The sequence below is a fragment of the Podarcis bocagei genome, assembly GCF_964188305.1.
Source record: "Podarcis bocagei genome assembly, chromosome: 5".
NCBI lineage: Eukaryota > Metazoa > Chordata > Lepidosauria > Squamata > Lacertidae > Podarcis > Podarcis bocagei.
In genome coordinates this window covers 62,570,075-62,586,849 of record NC_138129.1, presented here as the reverse complement: position 1 = coordinate 62,586,849, position 16,775 = coordinate 62,570,075, and the positions used below count along the sequence as shown (strand labels likewise).

The 16,775-nt window shown below is 43.8% G+C and overlaps 1 protein-coding gene across 3 annotated transcripts in view; it reads left to right on the top strand.

The window, feature by feature from the left end:
- The window catches only part of LOC308586720 (FRAS1-related extracellular matrix protein 1-like), a 113,953-nt gene that overhangs the window by 34,473 nt on the left and 62,705 nt on the right, over nt 1-16,775 (top strand). For all 3 annotated transcript variants that reach the window (XM_081193606.1, XM_081193605.1, XM_081193607.1), the window contains exons 18-19: nt 6,443-6,628; nt 8,753-8,949. In XM_081193606.1, the coding sequence (XP_081049732.1) occupies nt 6,443-6,628; nt 8,753-8,949 (383 nt within the window). The remainder of the gene's footprint in view (nt 1-6,442; nt 6,629-8,752; nt 8,950-16,775) is intronic.

The window sequence follows — 16,775 nt, the reverse complement described above, 5'->3', positions numbered from 1 at the left end:
CAAAATTCAGGCTTCTCCAAATTTTGCAATGCAGCTCTGCAGTCAAGTAATGTGTACAAATATACATTTATTCGACAAAATGCATATATTAGTGAAAATAACATACAAAAATACATATATATATTTACTTTGCAAAAATTGTATAGTAGATAGGTAGCCGTGTTGGTCTGCCATAGTCAAAATAAAAAAATTCCTTCCAGTAGCACCTTAAAGACCAACTAAGTTAGTTCTTGGTATGAGCTTTCGTGTGCATGCACACTTCTTCAGATACACTGAAACAGAAGTTGCCAGATCCTTCTATATAGTGAGAAGGTGGGGAGGGGTGTTACTCAGAAGGGTGGTGGGAATGGGAGATAGGCAGATAGCTGAGAGAGCCTCTTGACGACTCTTAACGACTGTAATAGGTCTTACAGGAAAAGGCAAGGGGTGGGAAGGTGAGAAATGGTTTAGTTATGTATAGTGAGATAAGAATCCAATGTCTTTGTTCAGCCCAGGTCTTTTCATGGTTTTAAGTTTGGTAATGAGTTGTAATTCAGCAGCTTCTCTTTCCAGTCTATTTCTGAAATTCCTTTGTAGTAAAACAGCTACTTTGAGATCTTGTATAGAATGTCCTGGGAGATTGAAGTGTTCTCCTACTGGTTTCTCTGTTCTGTGATTCTTGATGTCAGATTTATGTCCGTTTATTCTTTGGCGTAAGGTTTGGCCTGTTTGTCCAATATAGAGAGCTGAAGGACACTGTTGGCATTTGATGGCATACACAATGTTAGACGATGAGCAATTAAATAGTCCCGAGATAGTATGTGTGATGTTGTTGGGGCCAGTAATGGTGTTGTCCGGGTGTATGTGGCAGCAAAGTTGGCATCTGGGTTTATTGCAGGCTCTGGTGCCAGTGTCTGTGTTAAGTCTGGTTGTAGTATTATTGTGGGTTAGGAGTTGTTTAAGATTGGGTGGCTGTCTGTAGGCAATGAAAGGTCTTCCTCCCAGAGCTTGAGAAAGAGAACTGTCATTGTCCAGGAGAGGTTGTAGATCTCTGATGATGCGTTGTACTGTTTTAACTTGGGAGCTGTATGTGATGACTAGAGGTGTTCTGTTATTTTCTTTTTTGGGTCTGTCTTGCAGCAAGTTCTCTCTGGGTATCAGTCTGGCTCTGTTGATCTGTTGTCTAACTTCATCTGCTGGGTATTTTAGTTCTGAGAAGGTTCACCTAGGGATCTACAGCAAACCTTCTCAGAACTAAAATACCCAGCAGATGAAGTTAGACAACAGATCAACAGAGCCAGACTGATACCCAGAGAGAACTTGCTGCAAGACAGACCCAAAAAAGAAAATAACAGAACACCTCTAGTCATCACATACAGCTCCCAAGTTAAAACAGTACAACGCATCATCAGAGATCTACAACCTCTCCTGGACAATGACAGTTCTCTTTCTCAAGCTCTGGGAGGAAGACCTTTCATTGCCTACAGACAGCCACCCAATCTTAAACAACTCCTAACCCACAATAATACTACAACCAGACTTAACACAGACACTGGCACCAGAGCCTGCAATAAACCCAGATGCCAACTTTGCTGCCACATACACCCGGACAACACCATTACTGGCCCCAACAACATCACACATACTATCTCGGGACTATTTAATTGCTCATCGTCTAACATTGTGTATGCCATCAAATGCCAACAGTGTCCTTCAGCTCTCTATATTGGACAAACAGGCCAAACCTTACGCCAAAGAATAAACGGACATAAATCTGACATCAAGAATCACAGAACAGAGAAACCAGTAGGAGAACACTTCAATCTCCCAGGACATTCTATACAAGATCTCAAAGTAGCTGTTTTACTACAAAGGAATTTCAGAAATAGACTGGAAAGAGAAGCTGCTGAATTACAACTCATTACCAAACTTAAAACCATGAAAAGACCTGGGCTGAACAAAGACATTGGATTCTTATCTCACTATACATAACTAAACCATTTCTCACCTTCCCACCCCTTGCCTTTTCCTGTAAGACCTATTACAGTCGTTAAGAGTCGTCAAGAGGCTCTCTCAGCTATCTGCCTATCTCCCATTCCCACCACCCTTCTGAGTAACACCCCTCCCCACCTTCTCACTATATAGAAGGATCTGGCAACTTCTGTTTCAGTGTATCTGAAGAAGTGTGCATGCACACGAAAGCTCATACCAAGAACTAACTTAGTTGGTCTTTAAGGTGCTACTGGAAGGAATTTTTTTATTTTAAAAATTGTATATTGAGCAAAACCTGCATACAAAATTGCATATTGGAAGAAATTCACTATACAATGCTGGTGAATTTCCTGGATGACATCTTTCCCCCGAATGCAAATGGATATGGAATTGTGGATAACTGAAGATTAGGAAAAAAGGACATTAAGAGTAACTGAAAATGACAGGTTTACCTATCTCTGTTCCCTGGTGTGTAGAACACATCCTTGGGGGCTGACTACTTTTTCTGGTTTCTGTCTGGGTGGCAATGGAATCCACAAAACACTTGGGACTGGATGCAATGCTGCCTGCCAAAGTGGGGTTTTGCCACGTTGGCTAAACCTTAGAAAATCAGGGTAAATGCAGCCCAAGATCATCATAGTGAGAATGACTCTGAGATGGTCTTAATGCAGTCTGAATATAATAGTACGTGAAATTAATTTTCACAATTAATTTATGCCCCGTGTAATATGAATGCACATTCCGCCCCCCCCCCCAGTGCAGGCTGGTGTGGGATTTTTGTACTTTGAATCCTAATCCATAACTAGATCTCCATCTGGATCCATTGCTAAACACAGATGTACAAAAGCAAGTGTTTGGCATGGGGTTTGCCTCTGAAAATCCAAGTACAAAATATTAGGGTCAGCATTTTACTGCCAAAGATGGATCTGGAGCACCTGAGTCTCTTTTGGACTACCAAAATGAAGGGTCACTGAAATTTCAGTATTTTAACCATCCATTTGAAGCTTCAGAAATCGAAACATAAAGCTGGCTAATAAATTAGCAGAAAAAGATTCTTGTTTGCAGACAGTGCTGTTTTGCTGTGACTACATTAGTTGTTCAACATCTTGGATGGTTTAGTTCCTAGTATTTGAAAACAGACAGCATCTAAACCAAGTTTTTCCAGTTAGTAGTGGATGTATTATTCACAGATAAAAAACAATATTTCATTCAACTAAGTATTTTGGCTTGCATTAAATTTAGCTTGATGTCTAGAATATTTAAGTTCTTTGGGGTTGGGGAGGGAAGGAAGGAGCAGTCTATTTCTGCTCCATTTCCCTTCTACATTCTCCCATCACATTTTTGCATTATTCTGTGAATTTTTAGAAATCTGGAAAAATGCAGTTAAATGCATTTAGCTGTGCTATGATTGTGGCAGGTCTCTGGTGATGGTGATTCTGAGAAAAGTCAGTGACTTCAGCTCTGAACTAACTCATGATTTTATGTTGCTTTGCCCACCTATGTCAAATGGACAGTGATAATTAGCACAGTATCCTGGAAAATGGGCCTCAAACTCAGCTCACAAGAATCTTGGTCAGAAGCTTTCTCACCTGGGATCTCTAACTAGATCAAGCTAGGGTCTTGCATGTTTGTACACTCGTACCTACACAGTATGATATCTAGGAGTAAAAAAAGAAAGAAGAAGAGGCATTTCTAGGTTACGATATAGTGATGTTGTTTTTTCCTGAGCTTCACACTGGTAAGGCACAATACAACTGAGATTGGAAATTCCATAGTTCCAATAGAAGGCTAGAACTTGGGAAAATTCAACTGGTGCGGAAGAGTGAGCAAGGTCACTGGTGACACAGCTCCATTCCATCTGTGCAGGCTCCCTCTTAGCAGAAGGAATTCAGCAACATGATATTTGTAGCTTTATTCATTGACTCATTGCTTCCCAATTTTGTAGTTCTGGGTTGTTACTAGCATTATTTTAAAAAGCAGGTTATTTAAATGTGCTTACCAATGAAATAAAGCTGTTATTAACTAATTAAGCACAACAGTCATTTAATAGAGAAATTAAATGCAATCCTGCCTCTATGACAGCAAGGCACGTAGCTATCATGCCTGTCTCCAGGGCAAGGTATTGTTTATTGTTTATAGCAGAAGCTACTAGTGCTTGACATGTGTCAAAAAATTAGGTATCCCAAAAGTGGGCATGCAAGTATATTTATTTATTTATTGGTAAATGAGCAAACTGAGGTGAGGTTGGTGTTAGTTGACAGCACTGAGGTCACATTGGTTCATTGAATGAAATCTAGAAATGAAACCTTGCTATAATATATGTGTGTGTGTGTGTGTGTGTGTGTGTGTGTATATATATATATGGCAAATCTGGAGTTATGGCGTATATGGTTCACTGTGTGTATGTTTGTGCCAGGGTGGGAGTCTGGTGCAGATCATCAATAACTCAGAAGGCACCAATGAACTTAATGCCTTATTCAAAGGAATAAAAGCAGATCATGCCCAATAAGCACAGCAACTCTGTTCCCAGGAGGTCTTGCCCCAATGAGGAAGTTGTAAGAACTGAAGGTTCTTGCTGTCCCACAGTTCCCTAAGTCTCCTCCTCTCCCGGGTCCTTCCCAAGCAACCTGAAGCATCTTTGCATGGTCTGTCTTTGCTCTATCCTCTTCATACCTCTGCCAAGTTCTGGGAGACCAGGGCGGAGGGGAGCTGGTCAAAGCAGGAGGGGAAGACTCCCTGGCTTCTTCAGCAGTGTGCCTCATCTCTGCCTCTTGGCCCCGCTCCTCTCCAGCCTCTGCTTCTGCCTCTGCCACAGCCTCTTCCTGCACACTAAACCATGTTATCTCTTCAGCTTCCCACACCTCTTCCTCCCAGTCTGCTCCCTCTTCTCTCTGACCATGCACCACCACCCCACCACCAATCCCATGGATTTGAGCCTTCTTCCCCTGGGGATTCCCTTGTTTTCCGCAAGCAACTAACTTGTCTATGGACAGTGTTGGACTCAGAGAATTTGGTTCACTAGTCCTAGAATGTACATACAAGCTGCCGTCTTTAAATGTCAGTTCAATGTCTGTTAAATAGGTTTCATGCTTCCCTTTCTGACAGGGTGGTTGAGAGGGTGAATATTCTAAGAAAGTGTTATTCATCCCGAGTCTATCAGGGACTGGACAGAGGAGGAATGGTGGAGGCCGCCTCCCCAGCCTGAACCTTCCAGAGAAGAGGAAGACAGTATAGATTTACAACAGTGTTTTGTGGGAGGTCACAGTTCAGAGGCAGAAGAGGGGAAAAGCTGGGAAATGATGGGAGAGGAGCAAGAAGCAGCAGCAGCAGCGCCAGGGGAGAGACAGCTGACAGACTCAGTGTCTTTAGAAAGCCTTCTCCCAGAACCTGGCGGGCATTGAAAGTAGGAGAGCAGAGAGCTCAGAGGCAGAAGGCACAGATCAGCCACTGTAGGGATGACGTATAATGGGAGAGACGGAGGGGGTGGGGTTTCACTTGGAGCAACACCATTACTCTAGGAGGCTGCATTTCCAAGCCCCTCTCTGTGAATATTGAGTAAACAACATTGGTAAGAACTTCCTTGTCTTATCCATTCCTGGCAACCTGCCATGAGAGGGGGTGGATCCTCTGAAGTCTGACAGAGTCTTACACATACTTTGCACATTACACTTAATTATGAAAGCAATATGAATTTGTAAGAAATGTTATGCTTCAAAAGGATTTATTTTGCACATCATGAATGCTCAAATTACAAAATGTTGCTAACCTCCAACTTGACATTTCCCATTCCTGGCTCTTCACAACATCTTGACCCCTCCCTGCATTCCAATATTCTATTTGTGGTTGTTCATTTTGTGCAAATTGTTTCTGTGACTTGTCCAAGACTTTTACCACCGTCTTTCTGCACTCCAGTGCATTCCTTATGAGAAGCATTGTATCTTCCTTGTTCAGAAAGCCTGGACAGATGACTTGTCAGATTCTGTTCTGCCTGTTCAGATGTGTGTAGGGTGAGGTAATGGAAATTATAACATCGCCCCATACCTCCAACCCTGTGGGATAGCCAAATTTTACAAAGGGGAGTTTAAAGCAATTAAGCTACATCATTGATTGCATCTATTTTGAACACCAAGCTATATAAACACCATAGAAATTGATTAGAGAAGAATAGTTTGGATTATGCAAATATCAATTGAACCCATGCTTTATAGCTTTCCACACCTGTCAGGCACTGTGAGAAGAATGACTACTTAATGTTTGCTACCATCTAGAGATACACAGCAGCCCAATACTGCTGAGTAAGTTATCTTGAGCTGAAACTAGTGCTTTTCTCAGCAGCTACTGACTGGATCAATAGCCGATTATATTGAGGTGCTAGACAGGCAGGCTGTGATGACTTAGCAGCCTCTTAGTTATGAACAGAGTAGAGTTGGGAATAGTGTGGATAACATTCTTCTTCTGCCCTTTTTTCAAGGGGAGATGTTTGTGGTGGAAGAGGGGTCATCAGCATGTGTCAGTTTAAAATATCTGGATGCCTCAGACGAAGACACAACTCCAGAGGAGCTAACTTTCTTCTTGGAAACTAGTCCTCAGTATGGATACTTGGAGAACATCCTTCCTACACCTGGACATGAGAAGAGCAATGCTGGAGTTAATATAAGTGAGTTACAGACTTGTTGCTCTACTTCTGCCCCCTCCCCCACGGGCCTCAACACTCATGGGCAACAATTATGAAGGAGAAACTGATAAGTACAAGGTTAGACTCTCCCCCAGGCCCAAACACTAATATTGGGCCAAAATATGGTTTTGGTATTTTTCATCACCCCTGTAGATACATTCCAAAGTACTAAGGTTGCTTTGAAATGATTTCTAGGCTGTCATCGCCTTTCTCTACATTTTCTTAAGCTTTTTTGGGGGCTGGGTGGGTATATATTTTAAGTGACTCTGGATCTAAGGAAGGAAAAAGCTTACGTGACTCTGGATCTGAAGGAGCCTTTCAAGAAACACACCCCACTCCCTGCCACGGTAGATTTATATTCAAATGCTTCCCACCCCCATCTGTGCTACACTGATTCAGAAAGTAGACCCATGCTTAACCTCTTTGCACAAAATGCTCATATACAGGGTTAGGTAATGTATCAGAGAAGAACTTGGCACTTCCCTAGAATCTCCTATGCTTCCACAGAAAGTCGGACAACAGATTTCCCCTGCAGTCCCCCACTTCCATGTATACGTTCCAAGTGTAAGCAGAGCAAGACTGTGTGTTTGGTTCCACCTTCCCCTCTGCTCTCCCTATACTTTAGGGAAGAGGGAGAGGGTAGTAGGTGGCAGAAGACTGCTATAGTGGCAGACTTGGGTGCTATTTCACCCTGTGCAAAGCCAAAGTTTGGTGCCTTCCCAAAGGATGGGTAAGGAGGCAGCCTGCTTTGGGAAGTAGGTGTGAGGGCTCTGGCAGGGTCCTAGAGCCCCACTCACCTCCTTCCCAAAGCTGGTAAAGCTCTAACTAGGCTAACCTGGGCTTTGAGAAAACACCCCTTAGCTCAGTGCCCAATGCACAGCCCTAAATCTGCCCCTCATTGCTATCAGCACAGTGGAACCTTTCTGCAGGGACATTTCCTGCCCAGGATTTTGGGTCTTGATTAGCAGAAGGAAATTGTGCTCTGTGCACCATTTTCAATTTTCACAAAACCCTTTGCTGCCTGTTTCTCATTTCTGCAAAGTAAGGCATTTTATTTATTTACTTATTTATAAATGCATTTATATACTGTTAAATCACAACACATTTCAAAGCAGTTTGCAACATTAAGAAGATAAAAATCATACAATAAAAGCATAAGAAGTTAGAAACAATTTTAAAAACTAATTTTAAAAATAAGCATTAATATTCTATTGTGGAGGATAGACTCTTAGTTACCTGCATAGGCCTGGTGGAATAAAAAAACCTTTCAGCAGGCTTTTAAAAACGGGAATGGAAGGAGCCTGCTGAGAAAGGCAAGGAACTGGCAAGAACAGCTGCTGTGTGAGCCTCAATTTGAGTTGGGCTTTGCCTGAAGGAGATTAGTATCCAAATCAAACTTGGCATATTGTATTATTTGTTTGTTACATGTATACCCAACTTACCTCCAAGGACCTGAAGGTGATGTGCATAGTTCTCCGCCTCCTCTCCATATTTTCCTCACAACAACCCTGTGAGGTAGATTGGGCTAAGAGGGAAGTGAGTGGCCCAAGGCCCAAGCTTCATGAGCTAGTGGGTATTTGAGCACTGGTCTCCCAGGTCCTGGTCTGACACTCTAACCACCACACTGCAGAAGAAACTTGAGAAGCCCCTTTCAAAATCCACTGCATCTGCACATGTCTCTTCAGATGCTTCTGGGCTGTTAATATTTTGTGGGAGCAATTCAGTCGCATACCAAAATGTTAGGTTTGTGTGTGTTTGAAGTAGATTGAAGTGCTCTTTTACCCAACAAATCCACTTAGAAAACAAAAACAAAACTGCACTGAATAAATAGGTTATCCAACGGAGCCCTCCCTTCCTCCCAGTCTTAATGGACATGAAGATTAGATATGGCAAAAGCTGTTTTCTTATGGACACCGGCTATATGCAGTAGAGTTCTTCGCTGTATATGCAGGATGATTTACGTGTATACTTAAAATATGAAATACGAGTTTAACAAGGAGTCAAGGCTGGCCTTCACTTCTGTTGCATACACTCTCAGCAGTAAATGTGAAAAATAATAGAATGGATTTAATTCTCTGCTTTTAACACTTTGACTCTCTCCAAAAGGTGTGTTCACTTTTCAGAGTCTCCAGGCTGGTTATATCAATTACGTTCAGTCAAAGCATGAGCATTTAGAACCCTCCTCTGATCACTTCATGGTGTCTGTTAGTGATGGCTTTCATAAATCTTTGGCAATGCCGTTCTACATCATCATTGATCCGGTAAATGATGAAATCCCAAGCCTGCAACTTAGGAACCTAACAGTAAGTCTGAGAACTTCTTCCACGGCAGTTCTTTGCTTTCTGTAATCTATTTGCACACAATGAAAGCCAGGTATAAAAACATGAGAGATATCTGACAATGTTATAATAGGCGGACCATGGTAGACAGCAATTCATTGGATATGCCAGGTATATCACCTCTGTGCAGATGTGCTCTGCCATCTGTCTTAAATGTATGTTTCATGAAAGCTATTGGAAGCAATGTAGAAAATACCATAGAATATGCCAAAAGGCTTCCAATGTATTTGTCATTTACTGGGGAAGGGGCTCTGCTCTCCAACCCCTCCACAATACACTTTATTTGCTGCATTGTCTGTCTAGTGAAGAAAACTCCCAGTTTCTCCAATTTGTTTTGTAGCCTCATTTTGCACCCGTTTTCACATTCACTCCCATGTCTGTGCCTTCTTCCTTCCTCCTTTTCTGCAACCCTCCTTTTGCACAGACCATCTTCTGTATCCTCCTCTTCTGATACATTATAACTGCTAAGCACTCTTTTTACCTTCCACCCAATTATGTGTGGAATGTAATCCACTGAGAGCAGTCAAGTACAACATTCCTTGTTTTCCTAGAGTGGACATGCAAGGGAATGTTTGGTCCACCAATCGAAACTTCCTGTTCCTCCTAGCCTGGAGCATCCTTCCTTGCATGTGACTAGTGGGTGGGAGTGACCTTTCCAGACCTGGTAAAAGGACAAGGCATGCTACCACTCTCTCTCTTTTCCATCTTCTTTTTGTCCTGCGAACTTACTGGAATGAACTGCTGGCTGCCAGCCAAGCAGTCCCCCAGGTTATCTCCCTTATGGGATAAACCTGTTAGTATAAGTTTGTAACTTTAAGCCTAAAGCCTGCCTTCTGGGATCACACTGTGCTCTGCCTGATCGTGAGTAAACTTTCTTTTTATTGTTTATGAATAAGACTGTGGTGTCTTTAATCTTTTAGGAGGGATTCAAGGGGGTCTTACCAGGAAAATATTAGAACACATTTCAATCTGGACAAGCCAGATTGAATTGCATATTGTCTTAAGAAACTCACACGAGTCTGCAATAGTTTTCTGCTGTTTAAAGGGGAATGCAAACTCTGCTAAGTAAAGGAACTTGCTAGTGCAAGCTAGGAAGGATATTAATAAACAAAATATCCTCTCCTGCCACCCTGAACATTCCCACATTATGAAGGCTCCATCCCCTCCTATTCTGCAACCCCTTCCATACCCTTGCTTTCATCTTCACCCCACTCCTTCCTCGTTTACAAGCCCCGTTTGCACTCCCCCATTTTCACCTTCACTCCCTTTTCCCTTCTTCCTTTCCCCAGCTATTCCTTGCATACAGGCTACACCCTCCACTCCATTTCCTTCACTGTTCTATTCTCAGCCCGCTTTGCACACTCCCTCCCTTTTCCTTTCTTCCATCCACCCATCCTCCTTTTTTCACATCCCCTTTGCACAGAGACTGCCTCAAGCTCCTTGCCTCCCCCCTCCTTCTCTGTGTCTTCCTTCTGCAGATATATGTTACTGCATCTTTAAGAAGAATAGGATCGTAAGAGTAATCCTGTACATATATTAGTGTTTGCTTGTTAATAAAATAACTTCTCGAAATTACTACATTGGGAAGAATTCTGTACCATGCTATGGTGAAGGTGGGTGAATCTACATGCAGGGGGGGGGGGATGCTATAAATAAATCAGAAATTACATTGTTAGAACAAAAGAAAGAAAAAACACTATGTAAAAATCGCAAAGAAATTTCTTTTGCTCTCTGGCCCCATCTGGTGTTGCATATTTATAATGCATTCAAACATGTTTTTTGACTAATGTAGCTGAGTCTGGTCTCATCAGCTTTCCAGACAGAGTGACCCACTGCTCTTGCCCCTGGGACATGCTGTTTCTCACCTGGTCATCATGGTTTTTTAAATGAGGAGGCGGCCATGGGAGGGAGGGAATTATTGCACTTGAACTGGTAACTTGTTTAACTACCAGTGTCCAATAGGGGTACATGCAGCTCAGACTTGAGTAGGAAACGGAAAGGAAGAATTAAATGATTAATGACAAATTAGACAGGAAACATGTGGGGTGAGGGGAAGAATTAGGATAATGAAATCCTTGAAACGAAGCAGATTTATTTTTAATAGTGCAGCTGCAGATGTGATTTCTTAATCCTCTGTCTCCAGTAAGCATGGACACCACCATAAACACTCCATATTTGCAGTGTGTGTGTGTGTGTGTGTGTGTGTGTGTGTGTTTCTTGTCGACTTCCATGGCACAAAATAAAAGCTCAGTAAATATGGGCCTCCATATGTGGTTCTCAGCTGGTGTAAGTCCCTGAATGAGAAACATGTGAAGGGAGGAATTAATGCTGCACACATGGTGGCTGAACTTGAAAGCAATAGAAATTGCACCTGAGAATATTTTACACTGGGTTATGGAACGTTTGAAGATGAATGGGAGCTTGAACCCTCCTTAATGTATTGCATCATTGGTGTTTCCAGGGGGGCAAGGGATTATAAATGTGTGAGCTTGACACATGAGAGAGATAGCACTTCCTTCAAGTGAACAGCAAACTGCATCAGGCTTAAATAAAACCACTCACAGGAAGATGAAAAGAATTTGAAGAGAACGTATCTGGACAAACTCCTCCTGTCTCAGTGGTTGGACTGTTGTTTGGCTTTGACCTGGATCCAAAAAGAGCTTAGTACCTGCTACCTTGCAGCCTTTGTAAAACTCAAAAGAGACCTACCTCACAGTTTATTGTAAGGATGATTGGGGACAGAATTATTTTTAAAAAAACCAGTTAATTTATTGTAATTGAAAATTGATTTATGTCTAGCATAAACATTACAGTATATCATATTGTAATAATGGGGGGGGGGGAATGACCCTGAGTATCATTCTAAAATTGTTCAAAACATCTCATTTATTCACAAACCTTTGTTGGGTTGTGGTTTTGGGGTTTTTTCTGGTAAATTTTAGTATTAGTATTTCATTTTATAATGTATACAAAACAGAGAGAACAATTATAACAACAGACAAACATTAAAAGATGAAAAGCAAAACTATGAAATAGGCATGTAGAATGAGTAGTTGCACATGAGTTAAAATAAAACTCAAAGGCTATCAGATAAAGATAGTTCCAGATTCTGCAGGCTTTCTATGAGGGTTGTCTTGGAATGGAAGGTTCTACTATATATGTCATAATGGAATGCCAAATTATATAAAAAGTATATGGAGGTTCTAGTCATTATTGAAATCTCAAATTAGGTGTGGTTTTCTTCATTATACTCCACAAACCTTAGTTGCATTCGTAATTCATGGTTGGCTCAAACAACCCACATCATTTTTTTTCTTTTCAGAAAGCAAGTGTGTGCCAGAGCTTTATCATCCTTCATATTTTGGATTTGTTTAAACTTCCAGTATTTATTGTATACAATTGTAGGTTCAATCTTCAAGTGGAAAAGTAACACTCTTTAGCCTTCTTCATGTTCTAAACCAATTTTCTTTCCTGGAATATTTATTTATTGCTTCCAGGATCTGTTTTCGACATTTCTTTATTTCAAGAAAGGGGAATTTGTAGCCATCCATATGTTGAGGGGCTCCAGCTCTCATCAGCCTCAGCCAGCTTGGCCAATGGTCAGGGGTGATGGAAGCCCTATCCCCTCGGGAGGCCCACAGATTTCCCAGCCTGTTTTTCTTCTTCACAATCCTAGCAACAAAGGGAAAAGACTCCCCCTTGCTTTAGAACATTTCCAAATCTGGGATCAATCTGGTAGGCTCATTATAGACAACTTCACTGGGGTCCTATACCAATGAGCCGTTATTTTAACATGATTTAACATCATTTTAACAGAGTGATAGCAGTGCGAGTCTGTTGCAACAAAAGCAGCGAAGAGTCCAGTAGCATCTCAAAGATTAAGGTAGCATCCAGTCATGTTCTCTCTGCCAATGGAAGGCACCTGCCAATGCAGCAGTGAGATAGGAAAAAGTTGTGACTCACCCTCCTTTCTGCAGTTGTCTATACACCCCAAATTTATTCCAGAGGGACCTAAAACCCTCCCGATCAGTTTTAGTGGTGAGAGGACTGTGGGGAGGATTGATAAAAATGGCCTCCCTACCCATTTTCCTAAGGGTAGTAATAATAATAATAATAATAATAATAATAATAATAATAATAATAATAATAATAATAATTTATTCTTTGTACCCCGCTGGATGGGTTTCCCCAGCCACTCTAGGCGGCTTCCAGCAAAGATTAAAAATACTTCAAAATGTCACACATTAAAAACTTCCCTGAACAGGGCTGCTTTCAGATGTTTTCTAAATGCTTGTCTTCCAGGGAACAGAACTGAACACAGCCTAATGGATATATTATGGCATAAACCTTTGATCCAGTTATTATTATTTTTTAAAATCAAAGCAGACATGTATTTGTCTAAATGGCTCCCAGTACATTTCCGAGCACAATTCAAAGTGTTGGTGCTGATCCAGTATACCTGAAGGAGCATCTCCACCTCCATCGTTCTGCCCGGACACTGAGGTCCAGCGCTGAGGGCCTTCTGGCAGTTCCCTCGCTGCAAGAAGCCAAGTTACAGAGAACCAGGCAGAGGGCCTTCTCAGTAGTGGCACCCACCCTGTGGAATGCCCTTCCACCAGATGTCAAAGAGAAAAAACTTTTCTCTTCCCCCCCCCAAAGACTTTTAGAAGACGTCTGAAGGCAGCCCTGTTTATGGAAGCTTTTAATGTTTAATAGATTATTGTATTTTAATATTCTGTTGAAAGCTGACCAGAGTGGCTGGGTAAACCCAGCCAGATGGGCAGGGTATAAATAATAAATTTTATTATTATTATTATTATAAATTGTTCCACGTATAATGCCATGCATGTACATTGAACTGTAAACCTGAGTTCCATGTTCAGGCATACTTCAGAAAAACCTTCAGCTGTGTGTGGACATGTAGATTTCTAGGATTGTAACCCCAATGAACACCAGGCCAATGCTGGCAATGTATAGTGTAAATTAAAGTCCTAGTAAAAGAATTTGTTTTCTTTGGCTAGGTTTTTAGAAAAGCAAACTAGTTTGGGATCACCCATACGTGCTGCTCTTCCCAATTAGAGTTGCTGAAATAAAGAAGGAAAAGCTCTACTTTCTAATGGAATTGAACCAACATACCAGATGAGCCATGTAACTAGGTATCTGAATTGTTTAGACACATTGGTTTGCTTCTTCATGACATGAAAGTAAACAATCTACAAATAGAGAAAAGAGACAGCTCCACACTCTGTATTATATGTTAGTTGAAGTGCAAAATAACTGTGGTGGGACATATGCAGTATGGCTTCTTTTTAAACAAATATGTGTGCATATGTTGGGGAGCAGGCAAGGTAATGCTTTGCCAGAAGTTTTCTTGTTTATCCTACAACTCTTAGGCGAAAGCAGAACTGGTGCAAACTAATTGGGGGTATTCCTATGGAGCCGTCCATTTGCAGAGTGAAAACATTAGAACTGAAATGAATGTGGGGTGGCGACGATGAGATTCTAAGTAATTTTCCCTAACTTGAATTTTCTTGGATATAATCAAAACTGATAACTGTTATGCATGCACTGTAGTGTTGTTTTTGAGGCAGGTGGAACTACAGCATCCTAGTATTGAACTTGGATAGCTGATACCTTAGCATCCATCAAGAGAACTTCATTTAAGCAAATTCAAGATACCGTATTTTTCGCTCTATTGGACGCACCGGACCACAGGACGCACCTAGTTTTTAGAGGGGGAAATCAAGGAAAAAAATATTATCCCTCCCCCCAGCCACAAAGAGCAACGGACAGGCTGTGCGCAGCCTGTCTGCTTCACCCAGAGCTTCTTGGGGCTGCGGGGGAAGCCCGGGTTCCCCCACCAGCCCCAAAGAGCAAAGAAGCCAAGACAGCGCACGGGATCCATAGCCGCGCAACCTCTCCAGCCAGGAGCTAAACCTCTCCAGCGCGGCTAAAGAAGAAGACAAGGCAGTCCAGGGCAGGCACCCACTGCCCTGGCTTCCTCTTTAGCCTTGCACAGCATCTTTAGTCTTGTGCAACGGGATGGATTGCGCCCGCTGTCCACCGGGGCTGGACTAGATGACTCCTGGGGTTCCCTTCCAACCTTGCAATTCTATGACCTCGGAAGGTGTTTGGGGTCTCCACCACTGGAGGCTTTTAAGCAGCGGTTGGGGGACCATCTGCCTGGCGTTCTTTAGCTGTGATTCCTACATTGTGAGGGGGCTGGGCTAGATGACCCTCAGGTGGCCCTCCCAACTCTATACAGTCCTACAGTTCTGCAGCAGGAGATCCACAGCCACTTAGAATCATAGAATCATAGAATTGGAATAGACCACAAGGGCCATCGAGTCCAACCCCCTGCCAAGCAGGAAACACCATCAGAGCACTTCACACAATGCCCACTCCCAATTTTCATCTGAGAGACATGTGGCTTCAGTGTCTAGGTAGGTACCCCCCTACTTGCCACACTTCCCCCACCTCACTTAAGCTGAGGGAATTCCTGCCCAGAGAAGCTCCCAGGTGAGGCAAGGGTTAAGATCTACCTCTGGTAGATCTCTTGCGGCTGGAGAGGCACGCAAGGCTAAAGAGGAAGCCAGGGCAGTGAACGGGATGGATCGCGCTCGCTGCCCTGGCTTCCTCCCACCACCCCCCACCCCCGGAGAGGCGCGCAAGTCCAAAGGGGAAGCCAGGCAGCGAACGGGATGGATCGCGCTCGCTGCCCTGGCTTCCCCTTTAGACATGCGAAGCCTCCCACCCCCCCCCCACCCCCGGAGAGGCGCGCAAGTCTAAAGGGGAAGCCAGGCAGCGAGCGCGATCCATCCCGTTCGCTGCCTGGCTTCCTCCCACCCCCCCCCACCCCCGGAGAGGCGCGCAAGTCTAAAGGGGAAGCCAGGCAGCGAACGGGATGGATCGCGCTCGCTGCCCTGGCTTCCCCTTTAGACATGCGAAGCCTCCCACCCCCCCCCCACCCCCGGAGAGGCGCGCAAGTCTAAAGGGGAAGCCAGGCAGCGAGCGCGATCCATCCCGTTCGCTGCCTGGCTTCCTCCCACCCACCCCCCACCCCCGGAGAGGCGCGCAAGTCTAAAGGGGAAGCCAGGCAGCGAACGGGATGGATCGCGCTCGCTGCCCTGGCTTCCCCTTTAGACATGCGAAGCCTCCCACCCCCCCCCCACCCCCGGAGAGGCGCGCAAGTCTAAAGGGGAAGCCAGGCAGCGAGCGCGATCCATCCCGTTCGCTGCCTGGCTTCCTCCCCACCCCCACCCCCGGAGAGGCGCGCAAGTCTAAAGGGGAAGCCAGGCAGCGAACGGGATGGATCGCGCTCGCTGCCCTGGCTCCTCTTTAGCCTTGCGAAGCCTCCCACCCCCACCACCCCCGCTGGAGAGGCGCGCAAGTCTAAAGAGGAAGCCAGGGCAGCGAACGGGATGCATCGCGCTCGCTGCCCTGGCTTCCTCTTTAGCCTTGCGAAGCCTCCCCCCGGCTGGAGAGGTTGTGCAAGGCTTTTCTAGAGGAGGGAGAAGGGACTGACTGGCGGCGTCAGTCCCTTCTCCCTCTTGGGGAAAAGCCCGCAAGAGCCGCGCGAAGCTTGTGTGGGGCTCTTGAGGGCTTTTCCTGCCTGCCTCCTCCCTGCATTCGCTCTATAGGACGCACAGACTTTTCCCCTTAGTTTTTAAGACGGGAAAAGTGCGTCCTATGGTGCGAAAAATACGGTAAATCTCAAATGTGGACATTCAGTTGACAATTCATTTTCACATGGAACTGGAATGTTGATTGTCTGTTCAGTTTCAGGTGTT